The 17,630-nt window shown below is 46.2% G+C and overlaps 1 protein-coding gene across 1 annotated transcript in view; it reads left to right on the forward strand.

Annotated features, from left to right (window-relative positions):
- C12H2orf42 (chromosome 12 C2orf42 homolog) overlaps positions 1-13,178 on the forward strand; it is a 36,701-nt gene extending 23,523 nt beyond the window's left edge. The window contains exons 7-9 of the mRNA XM_049785052.1: positions 35-135; positions 5,001-5,163; positions 12,651-13,178. Of these exons, the coding sequence (XP_049641009.1) occupies positions 35-135; positions 5,001-5,163; positions 12,651-12,859 (473 nt within the window). The 3' untranslated portion in view covers positions 12,860-13,178. The remainder of the gene's footprint in view (positions 1-34; positions 136-5,000; positions 5,164-12,650) is intronic.
- The last annotated feature ends 4,452 nt before the right edge of the window (positions 13,179-17,630 follow it).

The following is a 17,630-nucleotide window of genomic DNA, read 5'->3' on the forward strand; positions in this document are numbered from 1 at the left end:
CTTTGTCTAATTTTGTCTCTTTTTTACTTTGAAGCTTTTATTCGGAAAGATGCCTTGCCACTGGGAACATTTTCAAAGTATACTTGGCATATCACTAATATCCTACAAGTTAAACAAATCCTAGATACACCAGAGGTAAGAGTTTATCGCTACAGTAGTAGTGGGAGGGCCTCAAACAGAAGAGAGGGAAACAGGTATGGGAAATATGTTTGTAAAGTTCCTTGAATTACCCTTGGCCCCAGAGTATAGTGAAGAAAAGAAAAGAAACTGAGTGGAAGAGGAGAAACACAAATATGAAAGGATAGGGGCCCTGGGATCAAGTGGTCTTAGGTGCATTGGTAGTGTTAAAAAAGGACAAAACTGGGGGTGGGGGACAAAAAAAATGAAAAAAGGACAGAACTAAATATCCAAGCCATTGGAACCAAGAGACCCAAACTTTAATAATCTAAACTTAAAATGGGCCTGTCATACTGGAATACCGGTGGAGATTAATTGTATGTCTGAAACCCAACTGTGAAGGACTTTGTAAATCACAATGGTTTCAATAAAATTTAAATTAAAAAAAAATACAGATACCAAAGAGAGAGAGAGTTTCTTTTTATTTTGAACATATCTTTTTTTTTTTTTTTTTTGTCACACCCAGCGATGCTCAGGGTTTACTCCTGGTTTGGCACTCAGAAATCGCTCCTGGCATGCTTGGGGGAACCATATGGGATACCAGGATTCGAACCACCATCCATCCTGAATTGGAGATGTGCAAAGCAAACGCCCTACCGATGTTCTATCTTTCTGGCCCTGAGAATTTCTTATTTCATATTAAGAGATTATCAAAGATATTCTTTTTTTTTTGGGGGGGGGGGTTTCACACTCAGCTCACTCAAGGGTTACTCCTGGGTCTGCCCTCAGAAGTTGCTCCTGGCAGGCACTGGGGACTATATGGGATGCCGGGATTCGAACTACCATCTGTTCGAGTCAGCTGCATTCAAGGCAAACACCTTACCGCTGTGCTATCTCTCCGGTCATTCAGAGATATTCTTGGCTTTCTAGTTCAACCTCTAATTTATTTTGGTGGGGGGGTTTGGGCCACACCTGGCGGTGCTCAGGGGTTACTCCTGGCTGTCTGCTCAGAAATAGCTCCTGGCAGGCACAGGGGACCATATGGGACACCGGGATTCGAACCAAACACCTTTGGTCCTAGATCGGCTGCTTGCAACGCAAACGCCGCTGTGCTGTCTCTCCGGACCCTCAATCTCTAATTTTAATGGGTATTCCTTATAGCATGAACAAGTATCTATAAATATCTATACTTGGGTCAGAGCCATAGTCCAGCAGGTAGGGTGTTTGCCTTGCACACAGCCTACCTAGGTCTGATCCCTGGAATTCCATATGGTCCTCTGAGCCTGCCAGGAATGATTACTGAGTATAGAGCCAGAGTAACCCTGGAGCACTGTCGGGTGTGCCCCCCCCCCCAAAAAAAAGTATGTCTTTCTTTCTCTGTGGGATCAGAATATGTCAATGATTTTTCTTGTAAAATCATGATTGCTGCTTATTAAAGTGAAGCCTAGATTAACTGGAAGGCAACTAGAAAGTATATAAATGATTTACAGTTATATAATACTTACTAATCAGTAGTTCAAGCACAATTGTCCCCTCTTCCTCAACATGTAATTTAGTTCTAGCCTGGGTCTGCCATATGCAAGGCAGGTGTCCTACCCATTTACTCTCACTCTGGCCCAATAGTACACATTTTAAAATATGTTTTTCAGGGGCCAGAAAGATAGCATAACAGTAAACACACTTGCCTTGCATGCAATCAACCTGGCTTCTGTCTTGGCACCCCATCTGGTCCCCTGAGCACCACCAGGAGTGACTCCTGAGTGCAGAGCCAGGAGTAACTCCTGAGCATCACTAGGTGGCATCAAAACAAACAAAAAAAAAGACTTGTATTTTTCATCTGTTTTTGGTGTGTGTGTGGTTTTTGGGTCACACCCGACAGCGCTCAGAAATTGCTCCTGGCAGGCACGGGGGACCATATGGGACCACGGGATTCAAAACGATGACCTCCTGCATGAAAGGCTCTCCGGCGCCCCCCCCCAAAAAAAACTTGTATTTTTCAAGATGATTAAAAAATATTTGTAATTTATTTCCCTATAATAATGTGCCTGGATACATTACCCTATTTACGGGGTTTTTTTTTGGGGGGGAGGGGGGGAGGAGTCCACACTCAGTGGTGCTCAGGGGTTACTCCTGGCTGTGTACTCAGAAGTTAATCCTGGGGGGGAGGGGAGAAATAAAAAAATGTTAATACTGGCAGGCTCAGGTGACCATATGGGATGCCAGGGATCGAACTCAAGTCAGCCGCAGTGCAAGGCAAATGCTCTACCTGCTGTACTATCACTCCAGCCCTAGTTGTTTTTACTATTTATTTTCCCACCCCCTATTTATTTTTTGGTTTTTGGGCCACACCCAGCAGTACTCAGGGGTTACTCCTGGCTATCTGCTCAGAAATAGCTCCTGGCAGGCACGAGGGACCATATGGGACGCCAGGATTCGAACTAACAATCTTAGGTCCTGGGTCGGCTGCTTGCAAGGCAAATGCTGTTGTGCTATCTCTCTGGCCCCCCTTGTTTTATTGTATCCAGAAGAAAAATTATTCGGTCTCTACAGAATTTACATGTGAACTTAGCATATACCTAGCATAAAAAGCACTTGCACAGAGCCAAGAATAAGCTCTGAGGGGGCCAGAGAGATAGTACAGCAGTAGGCATTTGCCTTGCACGCAGATGGATGGTGGTTCGAATCCCAACCTCCCATAAGGTCCCTCGAGCCTGCCAGGAGCAATTCTGAGCACGGAGCCAGGAGTAAACCCTGAGTGCTACCAGGTGTGGACCCCCACCCAAAAAAAAGAAATAAGCTCTAAGCACCAGTAGGTGTGCCTTAAAATCAAAACAAAAAAAAAAAAAAAAACAAAAAACAGAAAAAAAACTTAAGTAACTAACTTCATTAGACACAGGATGGAGGATGTCACAGAGATAGCTTTAACCTGGAACAAGTAGCATTCAGAGGGGCCCCTTAGCAGCCGAGAGCAAGGACAAGTGAGAGGAAAGAGCTCTGAAGCTCAGCTTCTGTCTGGTATGTCTCTCACTCCCTCCCCTCATGCCACCTCCCCAATGGCATTGGCACAGACTATTTTTTTAGTAAATCATTTATTTTTGTTTCTGTTTTTGGGCTACACCTGGAGGCACTCAGGGGTATCTCCTGGCTCTGCACTCAGAAATCTCTCCTGGGAGGCTCAGGGGATCATGTGGGATAAAAAGAGTCAAACATAGGTCCGTCCTGGGTCAACCACATGCAAGGTAAATGCCCTATTTTATGCTATCTCTCCATCCTCCAACACAGACTGATTTTGTGGATGAAAAGCAGGCTACACATTGAGGACCTCTTTCACCTATTGTTTAGTAACAGACAGAATTCAGTTTAGGGGCTGGAGAGATAACAAAGTGGGTAGGGCACTTGCCTTGCATATGGCCTACCTGGGTTTGGTCCCCAGCACCCCATATGATCCCTAGAGAACCCCCCAGAAAATTCAATTCAATTTCTGCCAGGATAAGTCTCAGGGATGGCATTCAATATACACGGTGCTCTCTCTCTCTCTCTCCTCTCTCTCTCCTCTCTCTCTTCTCTCCTTTCTCTCTCTCTCTCTCTCTCTCTCTCTCTCTCTCTCTCTCTCTCTCTCTCTCTCTCTCTCACACACACACACACACCCTGGTGGCTGCCTCTCTCTCTCTCACACACACACACTATTAAGTAGCAAAGTTGAAATCTTCCCAGTCTCTCTCTCTCTCTCTCTGTCTCTCTCTGTCTCTCTCTGTCTCTCTGTCTCTCTGTCTCTCTCTCTGTCTCTCTCTCTGTCTCTCTCTCTGTCTCTCTCTCTCTCTCTCTCTCTCTCTCTCTCTCTCTCTCTCTCGCAGAGCAGCAGAGAAGAAGCAGAGACGAGTGCAGAGCAGGGCTGAGCCAGCAGCAGGGTAGTATGAAAGGTGCAGTTTACTTGTGGCCAGTCTGCTGCTCCTATTAGTGAGCGAGGAGGAGGAAAAGCCATGAGTGATAAAAGGGAGAAGGCAAGATGTGACATCCTCCTTGTTAATAGAACATCTTTTTTTTTTTTTGGTTTTTGGGTCACACCCAGCAGTGCTCAGGGGTTACTCCTGGCTCCATGCTCAGAAATTGCTCTTGGCAGGCACGGAGGACCATATGGGATGCTGGGATTCGAACCGATGACCTTCTGCATGAAAGGCAAATGCCTTACCTCCATGCTATCTCTCCGGCCCGTTAATAAAACATCTTTAAGATGCACCTGACCATAAGATGCACATAGTTTTTAGACAAGGAAAACAGAAAACAAGGGGGGAAAAAACTAAAGCAAATGGTGTACTGAAATATTGAATAAATTCAACGCGAGATGCCATCAGGAGATGGTGGCTAGGAACAACCAGCCTGAAGTATATTTACAATATGCCAATCCACAGCTGGTTAAACACATTTACCTAACTTTTATTGGCTTTTGTTTGTTTGTTTGGTTGGTTGGTTTTTGAGTCACACCTGGCAGCACTCAGGAGTTATTCCTGGCCCTGCGCTCAGAAATTGCTCCTGGCGACCTCTTGAACCATGTGGGATGCCAGGGAATCGAACCAAAGTCCGTCTGGGGTGGCTGTAAACAAGGCAAATACCCTACTGCTATCATGCTGGGCCCGACCTTTTTTTACATCAGAAAAAAAAAAAGCGGGCTGGAGTGGTAGCACAGCAGTAGGGTGTTTGCCTTGTATGCAGGTCAGTGGTTCGAATCCCGGCATCCCATATGGTCATCTGAGCCTGCCAGGAACAGTTTCTGAGCATAGAGCCAGGAGTAACCCCTGAATAAAGCAAACTATCTGTTGTCATCTAAATGTTGGTCTATGTTGAAATTTTATTTTCTACCTTCTTTGCTTTTTGTCTGTGTCCAGATGCCCTTGGAAATTACCCGAAGTTTTATTCAGAATCGGGATGGGACTTATGAGCTATTTAAATGCCCGAAAGTAGAAGTAGAAAGCATAGCAGAAACCTATGGCCGGATAGAAAAGCAGCCTGTTCTGCGGCCCTTGGAACTGAAAACTTTTCTCAAAGTCGGTAAGTGAATGGATGGTTTTAATATGACATCTTTCTTGGGGTGGGGTCTGCTGTGTGTGATGCACTGCCCTGGACTTGGGATCTTGACCTTAAACAAAGAAGTCACATTCCAGTGCTACAGTGGTACTACAGCAGGTGATGCATTTTCCTTGCACAAAGCCTATTCAGGTTCTTTGGCACTATATGTGTCCCTGGAGTACCATCAGGTATGAACCCTGGTCTGGTACAAAAATGAAAAGACAAAAAAGAAGGGGGCTGGGTAGTGTGCTTGCTTTGCACGTGGCTAACATAGACCCCATATGGTCCCCCAAGCCCACCCGGACTAATCTCTGAGCATAGAGCCAGAAGTAGGCCCTGAACACTGTCAAATATGGCTAAAGCAAACAAACAAATCAAGGCCTATTAGGGATTATCTTGTCCTCTTGTAAAGGTAATCAAGTGGTTTGTTTAATTTGGGCCAATGCTTTCATGTATAAGAAAAATTGGTTGGGGCCAGCGAGGTGGCACTAGAGGTAAGGTGTCTGCCTTGCAAGCGCTAGCCAAGGAAGGACCGACCTCGGTTTGATCCCCCGGTGTTTCATATGGTCCCCCCAAGCCAGGGGCAGTTTCTGAGCGCTTAGCCAGGAGTAACCCCTGAGCACCACTGGGTATAGCCCCCCCCCCCAAAAGAAAAATTGGGGAGGTGGTAGGTTTGGTCATACTTCAGGTGCTCAAGGCCCTTTTTGTTTTTTTTGTTTTGTTTTGGGGGTTTTTTTTTTTGGTTTTTGGTTTTTGGGTCACACCCAGCATTGCTCAGGGGTGACTCCTGGCTGTCTGCTCAGAAATAGCTCCTGGCAGGCACGGGGGACCATATGGGACACCGGGATTCGAACCAACCACCTTTGGTCCTGGGTCAGCTGTTTGCAAGGCAAACGCCGCTGTGCTATCTCTCCGGGCCCAAGGCCCTTTTTGTAAGAGTCAGGGATATCAAAAGTGGTCCTGGGGACTGAATCAAAGTCAGCTGCATTAGAAGCCAAACACCTTAACTCCTGTCCCCTGTACTTTCTAACTCCAAGCCAAAAACTCTAAAAGCAAAATTATAGGAGCTGGTGAGCAGGGTACTTGCCTCGCACAAGTTTTTTCCCAGGTTTGATCCCCAACACTATATCTTCCTTCAAGCACTGTCAGGTATAAACTCTGAGCACCACTGGGTGTGGTCAAAAATAAAATAAGGATTGGAACAGTAGTGCAATAGGTAGGATGCTTGCCTTGGCCACTCTTGACTAGGTAGCACCCTGGATGACCCCAGCCCACTTGGATTCATCTTGAGTACTGCCAGGTGTAACCCCAAAACTTAAATATATAAATAAATCAAATAAAAACAAAATTATAGAAATAATACAAGTTCATCCTAGAGAAATTATGGGTTTTGTTATAGGGAGTGATCAGCCATAGTTCAGTGCTTTAGGGCATTTGTCTTGCATGTGCCAACCCAGGTTTGATCCCTGGCATCCTGTGAGGTCACCTGAGCAGCACCAGGAGGAATTCCCGAGTACAGATCCAGGAGTAAGCCCTGAGCATTGCCAAGTATGGCCCCAAAACAAAAGGGTGTGGGGTAGGGAATTATAACCATCTGTAATCTCACTGATTGTAAATTACCTCATAGTTAAAACTTTAACTATTTCAGATCCATTTGTTTTGTTTTCTTTTCTTTTATTGTTTTTTTTTTTTGTTTGTTTTTGGGTCTTTGGGTTACACCCGGCAGCAATCAGGAGTTACTCCTGGCTCTGCACTCAGAAGCCGCTTCTGACAGGCTGGAGGATCATATGGGATGCCGGGATTCGAACCATCTCCGTCCTGGTTGGTTGCATGCAAGGCAAATGCCCTGCCGTTGTACTATCTCTCCAGCCCCCCATTTGTTTTCTTTGAGAGGGTTTCCAAAACAGGTCCAGGCTCAGCTGCTTTCTTCACTAAAAATTATGTCATGGAGGGGCCCAAGTGATAGCGTAGCAGCAAGGTGTTTGCCTTGGATGCTGCTGACCCAGGACGGACCCGGGTTCAATCTCGAGCATCCCATATGGTCCCCCAACCTACCAAGAGTGGTTTCTGAGAACAGAGCCAGGAGTAACCCTGAGCACTGCTAGGTGTGGCCTAAAAACAAAGAGCAAACAAAAAACCCAACAGATGTGCATCAATCTAACCAATGAACTTAAAAAAATACACACACACACACACACACACACACACACACACACACACACACACATATATTTTTTTCACATTGGTCACAATAAAAAACTTTTTTTTTTTTTTTGGTTTTTGGGTCACACTCGGCAGCACTCAGGGGTTACTCTGGCTCTCTGTGCTCAGAAATCACTCCTGGCAGGCTCGGGGGACCATATATATAAAATTTATAATATATATATTATGGAGAAAAGTGTCTGCAATAGAGGCAGGCTGGCTGGAAGGTGGAAGATAAAGGAAAATGGGGCATTGATGGCAAGAAAGTGTACACTGGTGAAGGAATGGGTGCAAGAACATTGTCAGACTGAAACTCAATCATGAACACCTTCATAACTGCGTATCATGGTGATTCAGTTAAAACATTATATATAAAATATATATAATGGAGAGGACAGAGCAATAGTACTGCACATAGGCATTTGCCTTGCCTGTGGCCAACTCAAGTTCTATCCTAGTCATCCCATGTGGTCTCCAAGCACTACCAGGAGTAATTCCTGAATGCTGAGCCAGGAATAACCACTGAGCACCACCTGTTGTGGCCCCAAAAAAGAAGCAAAAACAAAAAATCTTAAGGGTCTGTAGGAATAGCAATGATTTAGAAAATCTGGCTTGCAAATGTTGGTCATAAGGTCAAATTCCCAGTGCTACTACCTGTGCCAGGCGCAATCTTGGCAGCTCTGCTGTTGAATTGAGCAGTTGTATGTCTGTGACCTCAATATCACAAATGATTACATACACCAGACCACAGAAGGTGTATGTAAGTATCAGGAAAAGATATCCCTGATGAGCACCACATCTAAAATGATGTGTGAGCATCATGGTCACGGAGCATGACCTAGTGAGTAAGTATGTCAGCAGCATGTCACCTCTGTGACAGTACTTGTGCCAGCACCCCCTCCCCCCCATCTCCCACAGAGCTGGAGCAACAGTGAGGAAGGCACTTGCCTTGCACACAGCTAACCCGGATTTGATCCCTGGCGTCCCATATGGTTCCCTGAGCCTACCAAGAGTAATTTCTGAGCACAGAGCCAGGAGTAACCCCTGAGTACACTGGATGTGGCCTACAAAAAAAGAATGCCAGCCCCAGTCTAGAGACATAGGACAGTGGTTTAAGATGCTTACTTTGCATGCAGTTGACCCTGGTTCAATCCCTAGCACTGCATATGGTTCTCAGAACACTGCCAGGAGTGATCCTTGAGCGCAGAGCCGGAGTACACTCTGCACCACCAGAAGTGGCCCCTACAAACAAGTTTTTACTTTTTCTTTGCCCTTTATTTGTTTGTTTGTTTTTGGGCCACACCTGGTGACACTCAGGGGTTACTTTTGGCTAGGCGCTCAGAAATCTTTCCTGGCTTGGGGGACCATATGGGATGCTGGGGGATCGAACCGCGGTCCATCCTAGGCTAGTGCTTGCAAGGCAGATGCCTTACCTCTAGCGTCACGCTCTGGCCCCTGCCCTTTATTTATTTTTTTTGGGGGGTCCACACCCAGCAGCCATATGGAATGCCGGGATTCAAACCACTATCTTTCTGCATGCAAGGCAAACTCTCTACCTCCATGCTATCTCTCCAGCCCCCCTGCCCTTTATTTTTTTGGGGGGAGGGTCACACCTGGCAGCGCTCAGGAGTCACTCCTGGCTCCACGCTCAGAAATCGCTTCTGGCAGGCTCGTGGGACCTTATGGGATGCCGGTATTTGAACCACCAACCTTTTGCATGAAAGGCAAACGCCTTACCTCCATGCTATCTCTCTGGCTTCTTGCCCTTTTTTTTTTGTTGTTGTTGTTTGTTTCCTGGGCCACACCCGGCAGTGCTCAGGAGTTACTCCTGGCTATCTGCTCAGAAATAGCTCCTGGCAGGCACAGGGGACTATATGGGACGCCGGTATTTGAACCAACCACCTTAGGTCCTGGATCGACTGCTTGCAAGGCAAACACTGCTGTGCTATCTCTCCGGCCCCACTGCCCTTTATTTTTAATAAAATTAATTTAATATATCTTCTGTCATTTTCTTCATTTTATTTTCTGTTTATTAAATGAACTATGCTTTCTATGCTTTAGTACCCTCAGTTTTGAAGGAGATAACATTTTTTAATTATTCGTTGCTTGTTTTGTTTTTGTGGCATACCTGGTGGTGCTCAGGGGTTACTCCTGGCTCTGTGCTCAGAAATTGCTCCTGGCAGCCCTGGGGGACCATATGGGATGCCAGGAATCAAACCCTGATTCGTCCTGGATTGGCTGTGTGCAAGGCAAATGCCCTACTGCTATGCTATTGCTCCAGCCCAGATAGCATAATTTTTAAATTTTGCTAGTTTGATATATAGAATGGTTTTTGGGCCACACTCAGTGGCGCTCAAGTGTTACTCTTGGTTCTATACCCAGAAATCTTGGCAGGCTTAGTGAACCGACCATATGGGACGCAGGGGATCAAACTCAGGTCAGCCACATGCAAGGCAAATGCCCTACCCGCTGTGCTGTCACTAGTGCAGCACACTAGCGCAATATATTTTTCAAAAGCAAATTTGGTTTCAGACCACATCATGTAGTATTTAGGGGCTACTTCTGGCACTATACTTGGAGGTCTCTTCTGTCTGTACTGCTAGCAATACTGTAGGTCAAATCCAGGCTTTTCACATGCAAAGCATCTCCTCCAGCCCATTGAACTATCTGGCCCCTCAAAATAAACTTTTTTTTTTTTTTTTTGGTTTTTGGGCCACACCTGGCGGTGCTCAGGGGTTACTCCTGGCTGTCTGCTCAGAAATAGCTCCTGGCAGGCACGGGGGACCATATGGGACACCGGGATTCGAACCAACCACCTTTGGTCCTGGATCGGCTGCTTGCAAGGCAAACACCGCTGTGCTATCTCTCCGGGCTCTCAAAATAAACTTAAACCTAGGGGCCAGGAAGGTGGCGCTAGAGGTAAGGTGTCTGCCTTGCAAGCTCTAGCGTAGGACGGACCGAGGTTCGATCCCCCGGCGTCCCATATGGTCCCCCCAAGCCAGGGGCGATTTCTGAGTGCATAGCCAGGAGTAACCCCTGAGCGTCAAACGGGTGTGGCCCAAAAAAAAAAAAACTTAAACCTGTTATTAAATATTAAATAAGGGCCTGGAGAGATAGCACAGCGGTGTTTGCCTTGCAAGCAGCCGATTCAGGACCAAAGGTGGTTGGTTCCAATTCCGGTGTCCCATATGGTCCCCCGTGCCTGCCAGGAGCTATTTCTGAGCAGACAGTCAGGAGTAACCCCTGAGCATCGCCAGGTGTGGCCCAAAAACCAAAAAAATAAAATAAAATAAAATAAAAATTAATTAAGCAATTGTTTTTTTATGTTTTGCATATTAAAATCTTTGATTCGCTGGTATTTATTTTGGTTTGTTTTTTTTCCAGATATCTGTAGCCCTTTTCTGTTTGTTTATTTTTGGGGCCTCACCCAGTGACGCTCAGGTGTTACTCCCGGCTATGCGCTCAGAAATTGCTTCTGGCTTGGGGGGCTATATGGGATGCCGGGGGATGGAACTGCGGTTTGTCATAGGCTTGCACAGGCAAGGCAGACGCCTTACCACTTACGCCACAGCTCTGGCCCCTGTATCCCATTTATTATAAGAAAAAGTGAACTTGTGGGGCTGAAGAGCTAGCACAGTGGCACGGCATTTGCCTTGCAAGCAGCCGATCCAGGACGGACGGTGGTTCAAATCTCAGCATCCCATATGGTCCCCCTTGCTTGCCAGGAACGATTTCTGAGCGCAGAGCCAGGAGTAACTCTTGAGCACCGCTGGGTGTGACCCCAAAAAAAGAAAAAATAAATGAACTTGTATTTCCTTTCTATTGAGAAGGCTGCTGTTTGAGTCATGATCGTTTTAGAATTTTGTTTCTTTAATCTTCTAGGCACATTGAGAGCTTGATTATGTGATTGATTTTTATAGGTTTTTAGTATGTTTTGAAATTATGTGTATTTTATTCTACTACTACTTTATGATTTCCTTGAAACTGGACTTTCTAGTTTTCCTTTTATTGATTTTTTGAAGGGTCACACTTAGCAGTGCTCAGGGATAACTTCTAGCTCTGCCCTCAGGAATTACTCCTGACAGTGCTTGGGGGACCATAGGGAATGCTGGGGATCTAACCCAGGTTGTCCGAGTACACGGCAAGTGCCCTACCCACTGTACTATCACTCCAGCCTATATTCTCCCTTTTAATTTCATTTCATTGTCTTTCAACCTTGCTTTCATCCTTATTTAATTTTTTTGGCTTTGGGCCACATTCAGTGGTCCTCAGTACTTGTTCCTAGCTCTACACTCGGGATCACTTCTCATGATGCTTAGGGACCATATGGAGTGCCAGGAATTGACCTGGGATTGGCTTTTGGCAAGACAAGAGCCCTATATACTATACTCTCTCTGCCCTCCCTCCCTCTCTCCTTCCCTCCCTTCCTCATTCTTTCCTTCCTTCCTTTCCATAACCAGAGATGCTCAGTTGTTACTTCTGGGTTAGCACTCAGGAATCGCTCAAGAATCACTCCTGGTTGGGAAGCTGGGGGTTGAACTCAGGTCTTTTGCATGCAAAAGATGCAAGTCAAGCACCTTTCCTGCTATACTCTTCTGTCTCCCTTTTTTCTCATTCTTTGGGCCACATTTTCATGGAGTCTGCATCTTACTCTTTCATAGATGCCAAATAATTTCCTGAAAAATAATTTTTTTTTGTTTTTGGGCCACACCTGGTTATGCTCAGGGGTTACTGCTGGCTGTGTGCTCAGAAATTGTTCCTGGCTCGGGGGACCACTTGGGGTGCCAGGGGATTGAACTGTGATCCATCCTAGGTCAGCCACTTGCAAAGCAAATGCCCTACCACTGTGCCACTGCTCTAGCCCATTTTCCTGAAATTTTTATTTGGATAGACATAGCAGTCATCATTTTCCCTTTCCTTTTTTGTTCTTCTGTAGTTATTTTTAAAATTTTTGTTTTGTTTTGTTTTTTTGGGCCACACCCGGCGGTGCTCAGGGGTTACTCCTGGCTGTCTGCTCAGAAATAGCTCCTGGCAGGCACAGGGGACCATATGGGACACCAGGATTTGAACCAACCACCTTTGGTCCTGGATCGGCTGCTTACAAGGCAAACACCGCTGTGCTATCTCTCCGGGCCCAGGAGTTATTTCTGAACACAGAGCCAGGAGTAAACCTGAGGGCTTCTGGGTGTGGCCCAAAAACAAAAACAAAAACAAAAACAAAAAATCTGGAAATTATATTAATTCAGCTTTCCCTGTTTCCTCTTCAGGTAACACTTCTCCAGATCAAAAGGAACCAACACCTTTCATCATTGAGTGGATCCCAGATATCCTTCCCCAATCCAAGATTGGAGAGCTGCGGATCAAGTTCGAGTACGGTCACCACCGGAATGGCCATGTGGCCGAATACCAAGACCAGCGACCGCCTCTGGGCCAGTCCTTGGAACTTGCACCTCTGACCACCATCACTTTCCCTTGAAGCAAAGCAGGAGTCTCTTGTTGCTCAATTTGCACATACCCAGCCCTTCATAACTTTAAATAATTGAGCACGTAGCTGGTCCTATTCAATAGTGATCTGCTCTTAGCTAAGGGGTGGTTTCTCACACTCAGGTGGATTTTGTTGAAGAATCCTCGCAAATAGCCTTTCAGTGTGTTGTGTACAGTCAGCATAAATTGGGTCATATTTCTGGCAGAGTTTTAAGAGGAGCCAAACAAAAATTGGTTGATTTTCCTTGGCTGGAGAGTTATTCGTAGAGTTTAATATTTTTCTTCCTCTGTAAGAAGTTAGCAATGCTGCACTGTAGACCTTAGTGTTGGAAAGTTACTAACTGTCCTGCTTAGGGCCGAAGGACAGGACCATCTGGGCAGAGTTCAGTCATGCCCTTTTATTCTGTTCTCAAATAAAGCACAGTGTCCCGAGTTTTTCCAAATTGCATCTCATGTTTTCTTGTTATAACATTTTCAACTTTGGGGGAGATTAGGTGATAGTGAAATGAAGAGAGGTCATAGGGCCGGAGGGATATAACAGCAGTAGTGCATTTGCCTTGCACATGGCTGACAGGGGACAGACCCAGCTTCGATTCCTAGCATCCCACATGGGCCCCTGAGCCTGCCAGGAGCAATTTCTGAGCACAGAGCCAGGAGTAATCCCTGAGCCCTGCTGGGTGTGACCCAAAAACCTAAATAAATAAATAAATAAATAAATAAATAAATAAATAAATGTTTTAAAAAATCATAGGAATATTAAATTTTTAATTTAATGTATGCAATTATTTATCCTTTCAGTATGTGCTTCCTTATTCTTCAGAAACGTTTTTACAACTGGTAAAAATGTTCTATTTCGGAATTCTTTGATCATATAATGGAATTGCCAAAGGCACAAAATTGGAAGCCTGTTTCAAGGAGGAAAGAAAGCAATGAGTCTGATTAAATAGCTCAAGTAATGGAACACATGCCTATCATGTGTGAAGCTGAGTTCAGTTCCAGCATCACATGTCCTCTGAGCACTATGCCAATGAAAGTATTTCTGAGTGGGGCCAGAGAGATAGCATGGAGGTAAGGCATTTGCCTTTCATGCACAAGGTCATTGGTTCAAATCCCGGCATCCCATATGGTCCCCCTACCCTGCCAGGAGTGATTTCTGAGCTTGGAGCCAGGAGTAACCCCTGAGCAGTGCTGGGTGTGACCCAACCCCCCCCCAAATAAATAAATAGAAAATATTCCTGAGAGTGACTCCTGCTTGAATAAAAAAGGGATGGCTGAAGAGATAGTATAGGGGCTACAGGGGCACATAGTCAACCCTGATTAAATCCCCAGCACCTCATTGTTCCAAGTTCCACCAGGGGTCACTACTGAGCACAGAGCCAGAAAAAGCTGCTGAGCACTGCCAGGTGTGGCCCAAAATCCAATCTGCCCGGCAAAAAAGAAAGGCAGTGATCATACCTATTAAGTGTTCTCCTTACATTTATTTTCCTCCCTCCTTACTTCTTCCATTTTTTTGTTTTGTTTTGTTTTGGGGGGGAGGGTCATACCTGGCAGCGGTCAGGGGTTCCTCCTGGCTCTATGCTCAGAAATTGCTCCTGGCAGGCTCGGGGGACCATATGGGATTCTGGGATTCGAACCGCCGTCCTTCTGCATACAAGGCAAACACCCTACCTCCATGCTATCTCTCCAGCCCCTGATATTACCCCTTTCATAATAACACCCTAAGGTTGTTTCCTACTAGAAACAATTACAAATACTATTTCAGTGCTGGAGACATAATACAGTAGGTAAGAGGCTAGAGCAATATCATAACAGATAAGGCATTTACCTTTCATGTGGCTAACCTGGGTTCGATCCCCAGCATCCCATATGGGATGCTGCCAGGATTAACCCTTGAGCACCACTGGTTGTGGCCCAAAATAAACAAATAAATAAATTATATATATATATATATATATATATACACAGCAGGTAAGTTGCTTGCCTTGCATGTGTCTGACCCATATTCAATCTCAGATTCCATATGGTTTTCCCAGTTATCGCTAGGAGTGATTCCTAAGTGATTCCTACTCCTGAGTAGGAGTAAAAAGATTAGGAAGACATGGGGCCGGAGAGATAGCATGGAGGTAAGGCATTTGCCTTTCATGCAGAAGGTCGATGGTTCAAATTCCGGCATCCCATATGGTCCCCTGTGCCTGCCAGGGGCGATTTCTGAGCATAGAGCCAGGAATAACCCCTGAGCACTGCCAGGTGTAACCCAAAAACCAAAAACCAAAAAAAAAAAAAAAAGATTAGGAAGACAGTAATCAAGTCAGGCATCCTTACTAGAGCAAGCCTGAATTGTTTACTGTCTCCCTGACCCAGTGTCACTGCTAAGAAAAATTTATTATTGGGGCCAGAGTGGTGGTGCAAGCTATAGGGTGTTTGCCTTGCACGCGCTAACCTAGTGATTTGATCCCCCGGTATCCCATATGGTCCCCCAAGCCAGGAGCGATTTCTGAGCACATAGCCAGAAGTAACCCCTGAGCATCACTGGGTGTGCCACAAAAACAAAAACAATTTATATCCTTACTTGGAGTAAGGAACAATCATTTCTGACAAAAGGAAAACTATGCTTCTAGAAGAAGGGGTTGGGGAGGCTCTTTGTCCTGTATAGTTCCGGGAGTAACTGTGCATATTTCCTGAATGCTTCTCACTGGAGAAAATTCTTTTTTTGAGGGGGGCACACCTAGTGATGCTCAGGCGTTACTCCTGGCTATGCACTCAGAAATTGCTCTTGGTTTGGGGGACCATATGAGAGGTCAAGGGATTGAACTGAAGTTCATCCTGGATCAGCCACGTGCAAGGCAAACACCCGACCACTGAAGGTATTTCTTTTTCTTTTTTTTTTTTTTGGTTTTTGGGCCACACCCGGCGGTGCTCAGGGGTTATTCCTGGCTGTCTGCTCAGAAATAGCTCCTGGCAGGCACGGGGGACCATATGGAACACCGGAATTCGAACCAACCACCTTAGGTCCTGGATGGGCTGCTTGCAAGGCAAACACCGCTGTGCTACCTCTCCAGGACCCTATTTTGTTTTGTTTTGAGCAGCGCTCAGGGGTTACTCCTGGCCCTATGCTCAGAAATCGCTCCCGGCAGGCTTTGGGGGATTATATGGGATGCCAAGATTCAAACCACTGTCCTTCTGCATGCAAGGCAAATGCCTTACCTCCATGATATCTCTCCGGCCCCCTGAGGGAAATTCTTGAGGAAGGTCCTAGCAAGTACCACAGAGAACTCAGAACTTGTACTTTATTTTGGGCTTCAGCGGTGGCACGGTGGTAGGGCATTTGCCTTGCATGCGGCTGACCTAGGACAAACCATGGTTCGATCCCCTGGCGTCCCATTTGGTCCCCAGTCAGCAGTAATTTTTTTCTTTTTTGGCAGTGCTCAGGGGTTACTCCTCACTCTACGCTCAGAAGTCGCTTCTGGCAGGCTCAGGGGATGCTGGGATTCGAACCACCATCCTTCTATATGCAAGGCAAACGCCTTACCTCCATGCTATCTGTCCAGCCCCCAGGAGAGATATCTGAGCGCAGACCCAGGAGTAATCCCTGAGCATCAGAGGGTGTGCCCCCCCCCCAAAAAAAACTTTGTCTTTGTTCTGGATCCACACCCACCTATGTTCAGGAATCATTCCAGGCTCTGCACTTGGATCACTCTTGGCAGGGCTCTAAGGTATTGGATAAGCCTCATGCAGCTGTGTTCAGGGCTTATTCCCAGCATTGCTCAGGAAACAATATGTGGTGCCCAGGATGGAACCTAGGTTGGCAACATGCAAGACAAGTGCCTTAACCTCTTTACTATTTCTCCAGCCCTCCATCTGAATTTTGGAGTGAACAGCTCAAAACCCACTAAGTCTACACAGATCCCTTCTATCATAGAGACTGCACTTTCCCAAACAGGATTTTTACAGGTCTTGGGAAACTATCTTCTCTCCTCCACACACCAAGGCTGAGTCCTCAACATTGTGGGTATCATGGGAACAACCATCAACTCCCCCACCCAGCACACAGTGGTTCTAACCTGCATGTTCTTGCCTCTGCCAGCACGGCTGTCATCTCAACTGTGTTCCGTTAGAAGAGTGATAGGGCACTTGGAGACCTCCAGAAAATTTGACTCCAAGAACCACCCACCTAATCAGAGGTCTGTGGGCCTGCCACTGGCTCTCAAGGTACCAGCTGCCACCAGCCCTGTGGCCTTCCCAGTCACTTTAGAACACCCATCTTTTACTCATTCCTGTTTGGTTTGATCTGCAATAACCTGCCCCTTCTCTCCAGCCCACATGTGCATTCTGCACACGTTTCAGCCCCCAGATCTCACCACCTACAGAATCTGTTAAACCACCATTCTGTCAGTGTGTGGGCCTCCCATGTCAGAAAGAACAGAGGCTAGGGATGTAGCTCTGTGGTAGATGTGAGGCCCCGTGTTTGCTCCCTGGTATGGCACACACACAAAGCAGCCTAGAACTTTGTCCTGTACTAAGGGAACCCAGGGAGATGCCACTGTACCAACAGAAGAGAGGGAATGGAAGGGGACCCTTGAATGAGTTAAATGCTAAAAAAGCAGAATTCACACAGCACAGCAAAGGCAGTTGGTCTATTTGTGAATTTTCTTAAGATGGATCTGGGGGAGTCAAGCAGGAGGAGGTTTGGCAGGCCCACGCCATGCCGGAGGCCTGCTTGGCCAGGCCTAGGGGGGGTGCGGGATTTGGGTAACCCCAGCACC

This window comes from Suncus etruscus, chromosome 12, assembly GCF_024139225.1.
Source record: "Suncus etruscus isolate mSunEtr1 chromosome 12, mSunEtr1.pri.cur, whole genome shotgun sequence".
Lineage (NCBI taxonomy): Eukaryota > Metazoa > Chordata > Mammalia > Eulipotyphla > Soricidae > Suncus > Suncus etruscus.